This window comes from Schistocerca americana, chromosome 1, assembly GCF_021461395.2.
Source record: "Schistocerca americana isolate TAMUIC-IGC-003095 chromosome 1, iqSchAmer2.1, whole genome shotgun sequence".
Lineage (NCBI taxonomy): Eukaryota > Metazoa > Arthropoda > Insecta > Orthoptera > Acrididae > Schistocerca > Schistocerca americana.
The window spans coordinates 441,380,379-441,392,965 of record NC_060119.1 but is presented as its reverse complement, the minus strand read 5'-3'; the positions used below and the strand labels follow the sequence as shown (position 1 = coordinate 441,392,965).

At 39.2% G+C, this 12,587-nt stretch overlaps 1 protein-coding gene across 3 annotated transcripts in view; it reads left to right on the top strand.

The window, feature by feature from the left end:
• Positions 1 to 12,587, top strand: part of LOC124602802 (prolyl endopeptidase) — a 99,116-nt gene that overhangs the window by 79,421 nt on the left and 7,108 nt on the right. For all 3 annotated transcript variants that reach the window (XM_047136348.1, XM_047136346.1, XM_047136345.1), the window contains exon 13: positions 2,887 to 2,997. In XM_047136348.1, the coding sequence (XP_046992304.1) occupies positions 2,887 to 2,997 (111 nt within the window). The remainder of the gene's footprint in view (positions 1 to 2,886; positions 2,998 to 12,587) is intronic.

The following is a 12,587-nucleotide window of genomic DNA, read 5'->3' as shown; positions in this document are numbered from 1 at the left end:
GACGTCCCTTCTTGAAAACGGGGATGACCTGTGCCCTTTTCCAATCCTTTGGAACACTACGCTCTTCTAGAGACCTACGGTACACCGCTGCAAGAAGGGGGGCAAGTTCCTTCGCGTACTCTGTGTAAAATTGAACTGGTATCCCATCAGGTCCAGAGGCCTTTCCTCTTTCGAGCGATTTTAATTGTTTCTCTATCCCTCTGTCGTCTATTTCGATATCTACCATTTTGTCATCTGTGCGACAGTCTAGAGAAGGAACTACAGTGCAATCTTCCTCTGTGAAACAACTTTGGAAAAAGACATTTAGTATTTCGGCCTTTAGTCTGTCATCCTCTGTTTCAGTACCATTTTGGTCATAGTGTCTGGACATTTTGTTTTGATCCACCTACCGCTTTGACATAAGACCAAAATTTCTTAGGATTTTCTGCCAAGTCAGTACATACAACTTTACTTTCGAATTCATTGAACGCCTCTCGCATAGCCCTCCTCACACTACATTTCGCTTCGCGTAATTTTTGTTTGTCTGCAAGGCTTTGGCTATGTTTATGTTTGCTGTGAAGTTCCCTTTGCTTCCGCAGCAGTTTTCTAACTCGGTTGTTGTACCACGGTGGCTCTTTTCCATCTCTTACGATCTTGCTTGGCACATACTCATCTAACGCATTATGTACGACGGTTTTGAACTTTGTCCACTGATCCTAAACAGTATCTGTACTTCAGACAAAACTTTTGTGTTGAGCCAACAGGTACTCTGAAATCTGCTTTTTGTCACTTTTTCTAAACAGAAAAATCTTCCTACCCTTTTTAATATTCCTATTTACGGCTGAAATCATTGATGCCGTAACCGCTTTATGATCGTTGATTCCCTGTTCTGCGTTAACTTTTTCAAATAGTTCGGGTCTGTTTGTCACCAGAAGGTCTAATATGTTATCGCCATGAGTTGGTTCTCTGTTTAACTGCTCAAGGTAGTTATCAGATAAAGCACTTAAAAAAATTTCACTGGATTCTTTGTCCCTGCCACCCGTTATGAACGTCTGAGTCTCCCAGTCTATATCCGGCAAATTAAAATCTCCACCCAGAACTATAACATGGTCGGGACATCTACTCAAAATATTTTCCGAATTATCCTTCAGGTGCTCAGCCACAACAGCTGCTGAGCCAGGGGGCCTATAGAGACATCCAATTACCATGTCTGAGCCTGCTTTAACCGTGACCTTCACCCAAATCATTTCACATTTCGGATCTCCGTCAATTTCCTTCGATACTATTGCACTTCTTATCGCTATAAACACGCCTCCCCCTTCACTGTCTAGCCTGTCTCTGCGGTATACATTCCAATCTGAGTTTAGGATTTCATTACTATTTACGTCTGGTTTCAGCCATCTTTCTGTCCCTAGTACTATATGAGCGTTGTGGCCGTTTATTAATGAGAGCAGTTCTGGGACCTTTCTGTAGACGCTCCTGCAGTTTACTATTAGCACATTAATATTGTTATTCCCTGTTGCATTTTGCCTACTCCTACCTTGCTGCGTCTCAGGAGGCGTCTTGTCGGGCCTAGGGAGGGGATTCTCTAACCTAAAAAACCCCCATGTGCACTCCACACGTACTCCGCTACCCTTGTAGCCGCTTCCGGCGTGTAGTGCACGCCTGACCTTTTCAGGGGACCCTACATTTCTCCACCCGATAGCGGAGGTCGAGAAATTTGCACCCCAGATCATCACAGAATCGTCTGAGCCTCTGGTTTAAGCCTTCCACTCGGCTCCAAACCAGAGGACCGCGATCGGTTCTGGGAACGATACTACAAATAGTTAGCTCTGATTTCACCCCGCGAGTGCTCTCTATCGCCGCCGGTAGGGCCGCCTCCACATCTCGGATGAGACCCCCGGCAAGCAGACAGTCAACACTGGCCTTCTTCCCCGACCTTCCCGCTATTTCCCTAAGGGGCTCCATCACCCGCCTAACGTTGGAGCTCCCAATAACTAATAAACCCCTCCCCCGTGTGCCTGCTCGGACCTTGCTGAAGGAGCAGCCACATGTCCACTCACAGGCAGAGCGGGCGATGCCACACGGCCAGCCTCCACATTGACCCTCCGCCTCGTGCGCCGCGAACGCCGCTGAACCCGCCACTCCCCTTGGGGAGAGGGTGGCCCAACCGCGCCCAGTACACGCGAAGATGTCTTGACAGCAGGGACAGTGGGTGAAGCATGTAACACCTGGAGTGTACCTTGCGACGCACCAGACTCCCCACTGCCGCTACACTCAGGCAGCAGCCTGAAGACGGCTGACCGCGGCCATCAACACGCTCAGCTGTTCGCGAACAGTGGCCAGCTCCTCCTGCGTCTGTACACAGCAGTCACACATCCTATCCATCCTAAGGAATCAATTTACTGAAGAGAGTTAATCAACCTTTAACTAGACTGCTAATTCACTAAAGGTGGCTGTTTATTCACTAAACTGTGGTTGCTAGGCACTTCTTGTAGAAATCAATGAAAATAGCTCTACCTGTCTCTGGACTGTATTGAAAACAAACACTAGCACTACTGGCACTATGGTTGACTAAAGGGACTCTCTCTGACTGTATTCAAAACAAACACAAAATCTATGGAACTATTAATAGCACTCGACAATTAAAGGTTCCTAAAAGCAAATACACACGGAAGAAGAAGTGACAAGTAAGAAAAATACAGTTAATACTTAAATTAAGGTAGCTCGCTGCACAGCAGACGTGAAGCAGACGACAGTTACGACGACACTCAATTATGCTTTTATGCTTGCTATGCAGTTTCCACTGTATTTATTGAAACTGATACACATTATTTCCTGTCACTTGCAATCTTGAGTAGAGTATTATTATTATTATTATTATTATTATTATTATTATTATTTCAGTATCCAGCCACTCTATTGTTAACTGCTGATCATGATGACAGAGTTGTTCCTCTCCACTCCCTGAAGTTCATTGCAACACTACATCATGTTCTGCGAGATGTGAAGAAACAGGTGAGATCACAGCATTGCTCAGTGTTTGCTTCATTATTAACAACAGTTGATAAGACTTGTACACTGGTTTCTTTTTGGATAGGATTCGTAATTGGGGACTGATAATACAAGGTGTTTATTTATAACTGTAGATAAGAATGATACAATTGGTTTACAGCTTTATTCACCATTTCTATGTGGACCTCATTTCGCAAGCACAATGGAAAAACTTAACCTGTCAACTGTTGGTAAAGAATTGCATAAGTAACCACAACTTCTAGCAAAAATGTTTTGTAGTACAAAATTAAACTATATTAAATTTCATACAAACATTCTGTTCTTATATTTCTCAAGAACTAATACACTTCAGCACCGAAGAAACTGGTATAGGCATGCATATTCAAATACAGAGATACATAAACAGCCAGAATACAGTTCTGGAGATGATTAGGACAACACAACACCCAGTCCCTGAGCGGAGAAAATTTCTGACCCAGCCGGGAATCGAACCCGGGCCCTTAGGATTGACAGTCTGTCACGCTGACCACTCAGCTACCGGGGCGGACATTTAAATAATGAATTACAGCTGCAGGCTTTCAGAAACATTATGACGTATGAAATTGAGTCAGACGTCCCTACTTCCCAGACGTTTAGCAGTTACAATTACATCAGTAGTTTTTATTAGATAATAAACCTTTATTGGATAATGAACAAGCCCCTGGCAAGTCTTCTGATGCCTGTTATGAATGTATATCATACATGAAGCGTGAAAATGCAAGGTGGTATCCTACACAAAACTTTTATAGCTTAAAACGTTATTTCCCACATTTTACATTTTCCCGCATTTCACACCAATTTTTGAAGTCCCTTGAACAGTGTAAAAGCAGGATTTCACTGTGGTTTGTGTTAAATGGGATGGGAATATCTCAAATTATTAAAAATAGTGTTTTAATAGTACAAAATTGTTTACTGGTAAAGTGTGTTACAAAGAAATATAAAAGTGCGTACCACATCTAAGTGCAGTAGACCTGTATTAGGAGATAACTGTGTTCTCATGGTGTAATAGGTTGGAAGAGGGGTAGTAGTTTGAGCTAGGGTATGTTGTTGGATTGTGGTTATGCAGCTCCCTTTTTCATGAATCTGCAAACTGAAAAGCAAGCAGCCGATGTCCCATTATATCTACCCCACTACATCACAAGAAGAAAGTATTTCAGAGGTGTACTGACACTTCCCAGTTTGATTGTGAATCATTGAGATCACTGGCGACGCAGTTGCAGACATGCTTTACATATGGGGTGGGAGGGATATTTATTTTCCATAAAGTGTGTAAGCACTATATGGAATAGATATATGAGCTACTAATGCTAAAAACACACATGCACAGAATATATGTAAATCTCTGCACACTGTTCTGCATTGCTAGAGGGGGATTGATTCTTAGTCAAATTCTTCATTTGTGTGGTCATAGTGTTCATAGTTGCTTTATAATTCTTGAGGGTATTTTCGCTGTAGTTGCAACTACAAAATGTAAGATTTTTTCATCAGACGCGTTTTGCTTTATTGAGGTACAGCATCATCAGTGGTCTGTAATTAAGTTATTTACATTTTGATTTGCTTTTCAGATTGAAAAACAGTTCGTTAAGAACAGGTTGACTTGTTCTTACAGTGATCTTTCAGCTGATTTCTCGCTTACATCGGGAAATGCCGTCTACTAGCACATCGTTGTTTTTCTGTGTTACACTGATAATTTTGGTCTAATATTTAGATATTCTGCACCACTATGTATTTCTCACAACACACTTTTATGCACACTGCTGTATTGTTTGTTTTTTGTACTTCACATATGTGGTGTTCTTTGTGTTTTGAAGTGTTGCCAAGTGGCGATGCGGAGTCGCGATAGGCCTTTGTCAGCAGTAGACACAAACGCAAACGCAACTTGCACACACATATGCAGTCTGAGAGCAGTGTAGTTTCAGCTCTGAGACTGCAGGCACACGCACACAACTTGCACATATGTCTGCAGTCACAGAGAGCTGAAACTACACTGCTGTGTGTGTGTGTGTGTGTGTGTGTGTGTGTGTGTGTGTGTGTGTGTGTGTGTGTGTGCGCGCGCGCACTGCTGACAAAGGCCATAATGGCCGAAAGCTATGATTGTGTGAATCTTTTTATTGTGCCTATTGCGACTCAGCATCTCCCCTATATGGTGAGTAGCAGCTTTCCTTCTTCGGAATTGTTACATCCATCCTGGATTTCCCATTGCTTGATTTTTAACCTTTCCATTACTTTGACTTTGACCTACAACTTTTTTTAAAAAAAAAAAAGGTTATTGAATGTGTGTAATTCTATTTAATTATGTTTCTGTGTATTTATGTACTGTATAAGAGTAGAGAAGGAATAGCAATGGATGTTTATTTTTTAAAGGGGAAGGGGAAACCATGATGAGAGGACATGCAGCAGTGTGATGGAGTTAGAAGAGATGGTGATGAGTGAGAGGTGAAATGAAACAGTGAGGGGGGGGGGGGGGGAGGGGGTGAAGGATGGAAAAGGCTATTTTTTTATGTAATTTCATCAATTATTCTGCATAGAGTCTTTCCAATATTTATGTGGTTATTGAGCACTGTTTATTTTGTGTTAATGCTTTTTGTACGTGGAAATTTTCGTGGAAGAAAGGTGGTGTCTGTCTTTACTGATTTTTATGATACTCATGTCGTTTTCAATATTGCTTGGTCTATGGTGTTCTTCTTTTAGATTATCCGCAAATGTTGAATAGTTTGTACTGTATTTGTTCTGATGTGTTCTTTATATCTTTTGTCAAATGCCCTGCCAGTCATTGCAATATCTTCTCACAATCTCTGCAACTGAGCTGATGGATAACACGCTGTTAGTATCTGTCTGGTTTTGATTTTAGAGTTGGGAGTGCTTCATTGTTTGTTTTTTGTAAGCAATGTTTATGCCTTGTTTTTTTTAATGGGTTTCCTATTTTATGAGTGAATTTGCTGTGGAAGGTAATTGTATGCCATTTTTTTTTTTTGTTGTAGTGCAAGTTGTATGAGTTAGTGTGGTTTTTTCATTATTTGTCTCTCTATTTTTTGTTTAGTTTGTTATCATTGTTTCTTTGTGTCCATTTTTAATGCTGTTTGTTTTATAATGGCTAACTCTTTCTGGTAATTAGAAGTGTTTACGGGGATCATGTTCAGCCTGTTTAACATGTATCTGGTTGCTGCTTGTTTGTGGTTCTGTACGTAGATTGAAGTTTCATTTAAGATAATGTCACTTGTTGTGCGTTTCCTTCATATGTCAAATGTGTGTTTATTATTGTCTTTTCTTATGGTTATGTCTAAAAAGTGCGGTGTGTTTTCTTGTTCTTCTTCTGTTGTGAAATTTTCGTGTACAGTACTTATGTCTTTGTGTAGTTGCTGTAGCCTGTTTCTAGGTTCATCTACCATGCATATTGTGTCATCCATGTATCAGTACCAGTTGATAATGATGTAGCGCTTTTTTTCTTCTGCAAATATTAATTTTTCTATGTGATTCATGAAAATGTTGACTAAGGTTCCTGAGGTAGGTGAACCATGTGTAAACCTTCTTCTTGTATGTAGTATTCTTGATTGAATTCAAAATAATTTTGTTGTGTTATTAACGGTAATTATTTTGTGGTTTCATCTGTGTTTTCATGAGGTAGCTGGTTGTGTTTTTTCAGGATTTCTTCAATTACTTCTATGGTTTCATTAACAAGGTTGCAACTGTACATATTTTCTACATCAAAGGATTGCTGTGTCAGGGATTTTAGTGTCTATTGTATGTTCTACCAGTTGAGAGGTATTTCTGATTGTTCTATCATTTTCTAGTTTATAGTACTGGGTGAGCTGTGGCTGCATTTGTTTTGCTAGTAGGTATGTAGGAGCTGCTCTGAAATCCTCTATTGGATGGGCTGGATAATTTTCTTAATAGATGTTTGGTTGACATCTCATGTTGGGGGCTTGAGGGTTCTCTTGTACAAGTCTGTTTCTCTCTGTCTGTAAATGTACACCGTATTTACTCGAATCTAAGCCGCACTTTTTTTCCGGTTTTTGTAATCCAAAAAACTGCCTGCGGCTTAGAATAGAGTGCAAAGTAAGCGGAAGTTCTGAAAAATGCCGGTAGGTGCTGCCACAACTAACTTCTGCCGTTGAATATATGTAGCACTACACAGGCGTGCTTTGCAGGCACTAAGATAAATACTGGCGCCAAAACCTCCTGCGTCAGTAAATAAATTTAAGAAAAAAAAGGTGGAAGATGAGCTTTTTTATCCGCCTCAGTTTTCGACCACTGCATTTTCATACATTATCCAATGAAGTAAATACAAATTCCGTATTGTTAATCTATGAATGTAGCAGCATTTCTATGTACTACAAAAATCCGACTGGCAAGGCTGTTTGGGATGTTTGGCAATATGGCCAACTCTACGTTCTGAATTTTTTCCTACCTATGAGAAGAGATGCTTGCTAATTGGAATCACATGCAGTATTCTCTTCACTATAAGTATAATATGAATATAAACATTTTGCCATGTATTCTTTCATGTTTGCTGCTATCTCATTTAAATCCTGTCTGCCTAATAAACTACGAAACTAGAGTGAGACAACAGCAAATGCGGAAGAATATACATATCATGTCATGTTTATATTTGTATTATTCTTATGCTTAATAGTGATATAGTCAGAAATGAAGCATGACAATTGACTAGATTTTTTAAATCTAAGATGACTCTTATTTCTGTGCAGAATGTAATGTACTAAAGAGGCGTTGCAAAGATTTTCAAACACAGAAAAATTTTTGCTGAACTCTCGTTCAGAACATCTATCTATCATACACAGTCTATTATTTGGTTCTTGTTGATCATTATCAAAGAAAGCAGCAGTGTAAGTAACAACAAAGAGCAGTCTCTTGCCATTGTTTCACTAATGAGACGATTCCTCTCTTTTTTTAATTGTAAGTGGCGGTAGCGTGCACAAAAGCAAACCATGCCGCGAGCGGCGACAGACTGTAAACACTCATTATCAGAATGCGACAAACAATGCATGACACAGTACAGTAATGCATTTTCAGCTTACTGACGTAAACAAGTATAACAAAGAGAACGGCACTTATCAGATCAAAAAAAAATAAGCAATCAATTCAAACCAGACAAAGCACGTGAAAAAGGAAGGGTACCCGTATAAAATACGGACGGAGCACCTGACGCATAGCAACGGCTACCTGGTAAAGCTTAACTGCTAAGCTCACGACTCAAATCAAACTACTGTAGCTGTATAGTCATTCATTCGACCTAAATTGTGTCTCATATTACAATGGACCAACTTTGTTTCGATTTGGAGGTGCGGCCTAAAACTTTTCTCTCCCCTTGAATTTAGTGTCTCAAATTTCGGGTGCGGCTTAGATTCGGGTGCGGCTTAGATTCGGGTGCGGCTTAGATTCGGGTGCGGCTTAGATTCGGGTGCGGCTTAGATTCGGGTGCGGCTTAGATTCGGGTGCGGCTTAGATTCGGGTGCGGCTTAGATTCGGGTGCGGCTTAGATTCGGGTGCGGCTTAGATTCGGGTGCATACGGTACTCTATTTTTGAGTGTTTTTTTAAACATGTGTTTGAGTTTTGTTAGTTGGGTTTGATTTTAACTTTTTATGTTTTTGCTAATCAATTAGTCTGTTTTTTTTTTTATGTATTCTTTTTTTCGTGAGGAGAAGACTACTACCTTTGTCAGATTTTGTTGCAATGACATTTTCTGTTTGCTGTTTTTTTCTTTAGATTTTAAGCTGTTTCATCACAATTATTTTTGAATTTATATTTTCCTTCTTTCATCTGTGTTGCCATGTTTATTAACTCCCTAGTCAGCCCTGTTTTTCCACTATTGTTTCCATTTTTTGTTCTATAGTGGGAATATATTCAGATTCTATAATGAGATCTTGTTTCACTTGTTCATTTGCTGCTGAGTCAACATTGTGTTTTAGGCCTTTTTCTGAGAGCTGTTCTTAGTTTTCATGCAGTGTTATCTGTAAGATTGACCACCATAGGATAGAAATTGTGTGCATGAAAAAAAATTGTTTTTGTAGTAGTAATGACAGAGCAAAAATATCATGAAGAATTATAAAGCAACTATGGACACATTGGCCACACAAATGAAGAATTTAATGTCACCTTGTCAAGAATTTCCAGTTGGCCTCTATTACCAGTTTAAGAAGATACTGATCCATTTTAATTTGTGTAAAACAGTTGAAACTACCAGATTCAATAACCATTGTAAACATAATGACCTTATACCAAAAGACATAAACGTAAAGATAAAAAAACAGTTTGAAAGCAGCAAAACTTGCCAGGCAGGCCGCTAAAAATGTCTGGCTGAAATGCGAAATTAAATCACTATATACAAAGAAACAGACATTAAACAAAGAATTATATGTAATTCACCTTCAGCTACCACAAAAATTAAATAATCTGGCTATCTTTGCTTCCATTGTGGAAAAAGTCGTAAGGTGCACATGCAGAGCTATAAACAAAATGCGACTAAAGCATAATAAGAAAATCGAAAATCTCAAATGACACCACACACAACCCCATAACAGCAAACAAATTCACACACACAGTTTCTATCATAGTTTGACTGGACTAAATATAATTACTGTGTTACTTCAGATTAGATTAGATTAATACTTGTTCCATAGATCATGAATACGACACTTTGTAATGATGTGGAATGTGTCAGGTTAATAAAAGATGTCTGTACAAGATATTACATTACACAAAATATTGCATGACACTAATGTTTAAGTTGTTGTCTTTTCTCCCTTAATTTATATCTAAAAATTCAGCCAATGAGTAGGAGTAGTTGTCATCTAGAAATTCTTTTAATTTATTTTTAAATGTTGGTTGGCTATCTGTCAGACTTTTGATGCTGTTTGGTAGGTGACCAAAGACTTTTGTGGCAGCATAATTTACCACTTTCTGTGCCAAAGTCAGATTTAACCCTGCATAGTGAAGATCATCCTTTCTCCTGGTGTTACAGCTATGCACACTGCTATTACTTTTGAACTGGGTTTGATTATTAACAACAAATTTCATAAGTGAATATATATACTGTGAGGATCCCTAGATCCTTAAATAGATGTGTGCAGGATGACTGTGGGTGGGCTCCAGCAATTATTCTGATTACACATTCTTGAACAATGAATACTTTTCTACTCAACGATGAATTACCCCAGAGTATGATGCCGTACGAAAGCAGTGAATGAAAGTAGGCATAGTAAGCTAATTTACTGAGATTATCACCAAAATTTGCAATAACCCTAATAGCATAAGTAGCTGAACTCAGACGTTTCAGCAGACCATCAATGTGTTGCTTCCAGTTTAACCTCTCATCAGTGGACACACCTAAAAGTTTTGAAAATTCTACCTTAGCTACAGACTTCGGTTCAAAGTCTATATTTATTACTGGAATTGTGCCATTTAATGTACGGAACTGTATATACTGTGTTTTATCAAAATTTAAAGAGAGTCAATTTGCTGAGAACCACTTAATAATTTTGTGAAAATCATCATTTACAATTACATCACTTAGTTCTTGGTTTTTGGATGTTATTACTATACTTGCATCATCAGCAAAAGGAACTAACTTTGCATCTTCATCAATATGGAATGGTAAGTCACTAATGTATATCAAGAACAGTAAAGGACCTAAGACCGAACCCTGTGGGACCCCGTACTTGATGGCCTCCCAGTTTGAGGAATCAGCTGCTGTTTTAACATTACGTGACCCACTTATTTCAACTTTCTGCAATCTTCCAGTTAAGTATGAATTAAACCATTTGTGCACTGCCCCCCTCAAACCATAATGATTTAGCTTATCTAAAAGAATTCCATGATTTACACAAACAAAGGCATTTGAGAGATCACACACAGTGTGATTTCCATTGATTAAAGCTTCTTGCATAAACTTGTCTTTGTATACAGAGTATTCTTACTACTTGTTCTATTTTTTAAATTTGAAGTACTAGTTTCTTCTGAAAGCTCAATAGGTCAGTGAAATTTCATTGCTGATTTTACCACAAAATGTAACCTTAATTCAATCTTCTAGTTTATATTTCATTATCTGGTTAAGCATCTTCCCACTGATGTTGTTGTTGTGGTCTTCAGTCCTGAGACTGGTTTGATGCAGCTCTCCATGCTACCCTATCATGTGCAAGTTTCTTCATCTCCCAGTACCTACTGCAACCTACAGTCTTCTGAATCTGCTTGCTGTATTCATCTCTTGGTCTCCCTCTACGATTTTTACCCTCCACGCTGCCCTCCAATGCTAAATTTGTGATCCCTTGATGCCTCAGAACATGTCCTACCAACCGGTCCCTTCTTCTCGTCAAGTTGTGCCATAAACTCCTCTTTTCCCCAATTCCATTCAATACCTCCTCATTAGTTATGTGATCTACCCATCTAATCTTCAGCATTCTTCTGTAGCACCACATTTCGAAAGCTTCTATTCTCTTCCTGTCCAAACTGTTTATCGTCCATGTTTCACTTCCATACATATACTTTCAGAAACGACTTCCTGACACTTAAATCTATACTCGATGTTAACAAATTTCTCTTCTTCAAAAACGCTTTCCTTGCCATTGCCAGTCCACATTTTATATCCTCTCTACTTCGACCATCATCAGTTATTTTTCTCCCTAAATAGCAAAACTCCTTTACTACTTTAAGTGTCTCATTTCCTAATCTAATCCCCTCAGCATCACCCGATTTAATTTGACTACATTCCATTATCGTCGTTTTGCTTTTGTTGATGTTCATCTTATATCCTCCTTTCAAGACAATGTCCATTCCGTTCAACTGCTCTTCAAAGTCATTTGCTGTCTCTGACAGAATTACAATGTCATCGGCGAACCTCAAAGTTTTTATTTCTTCTCCATGGATTTTAATACCAACTCCGATTTTTTCTTTTGTTTCCTTTACTGCTTGCTCAATATACAGATTGAATAACATCGGGGAGAGGCTACAACCCTGTCTCACTCCTTTCCCAACCACTGCTTCCTTTTCATGCCCCTCGACTCTTCTAACTGCCATCTGGTTTCTGTACAAATTGTAAATAGCCTTTCGCTCCCTGTATTTTACCCCTGCCACCTTTAGAATTTGGAAGAGAGTATTCCAGTCAACATTGTCAAAAGCTTTCTCTAAGTCTACAAATGCTAGAAACGTAGGTTTGCCTTTTCTTAATCTTTCTTCTAAGATAAGTCGTAAGGTCAGTATTGCCTCACGTGTTCAGATATTCCTACGGAATCCAAACTGATCTTCCCTGATGTCGGCTTCAACCAGTTTTTCCATTCGTCTGTAAAGAATTCGTGTTAGTATTTTGCAGCTGTGACTTATTAAACTGATAGTTCGGTAACTTTCACATCTGTCAACATCTGTTTTCTTTGGGATTGGAATTATTATATTCTTCTTGAAGTCTGAGGGTATTTCGCCTGTCTCATACATCTTCCTCACCAGATGGTAGAGTTTTGTCAGGACTGGCTTCCCAAGGCTGTCAGTAGTTCTAATGGAATGTTGCCTACTCCCGGGGCCTTGTTTCGGCTCAGGACTTTCAGTG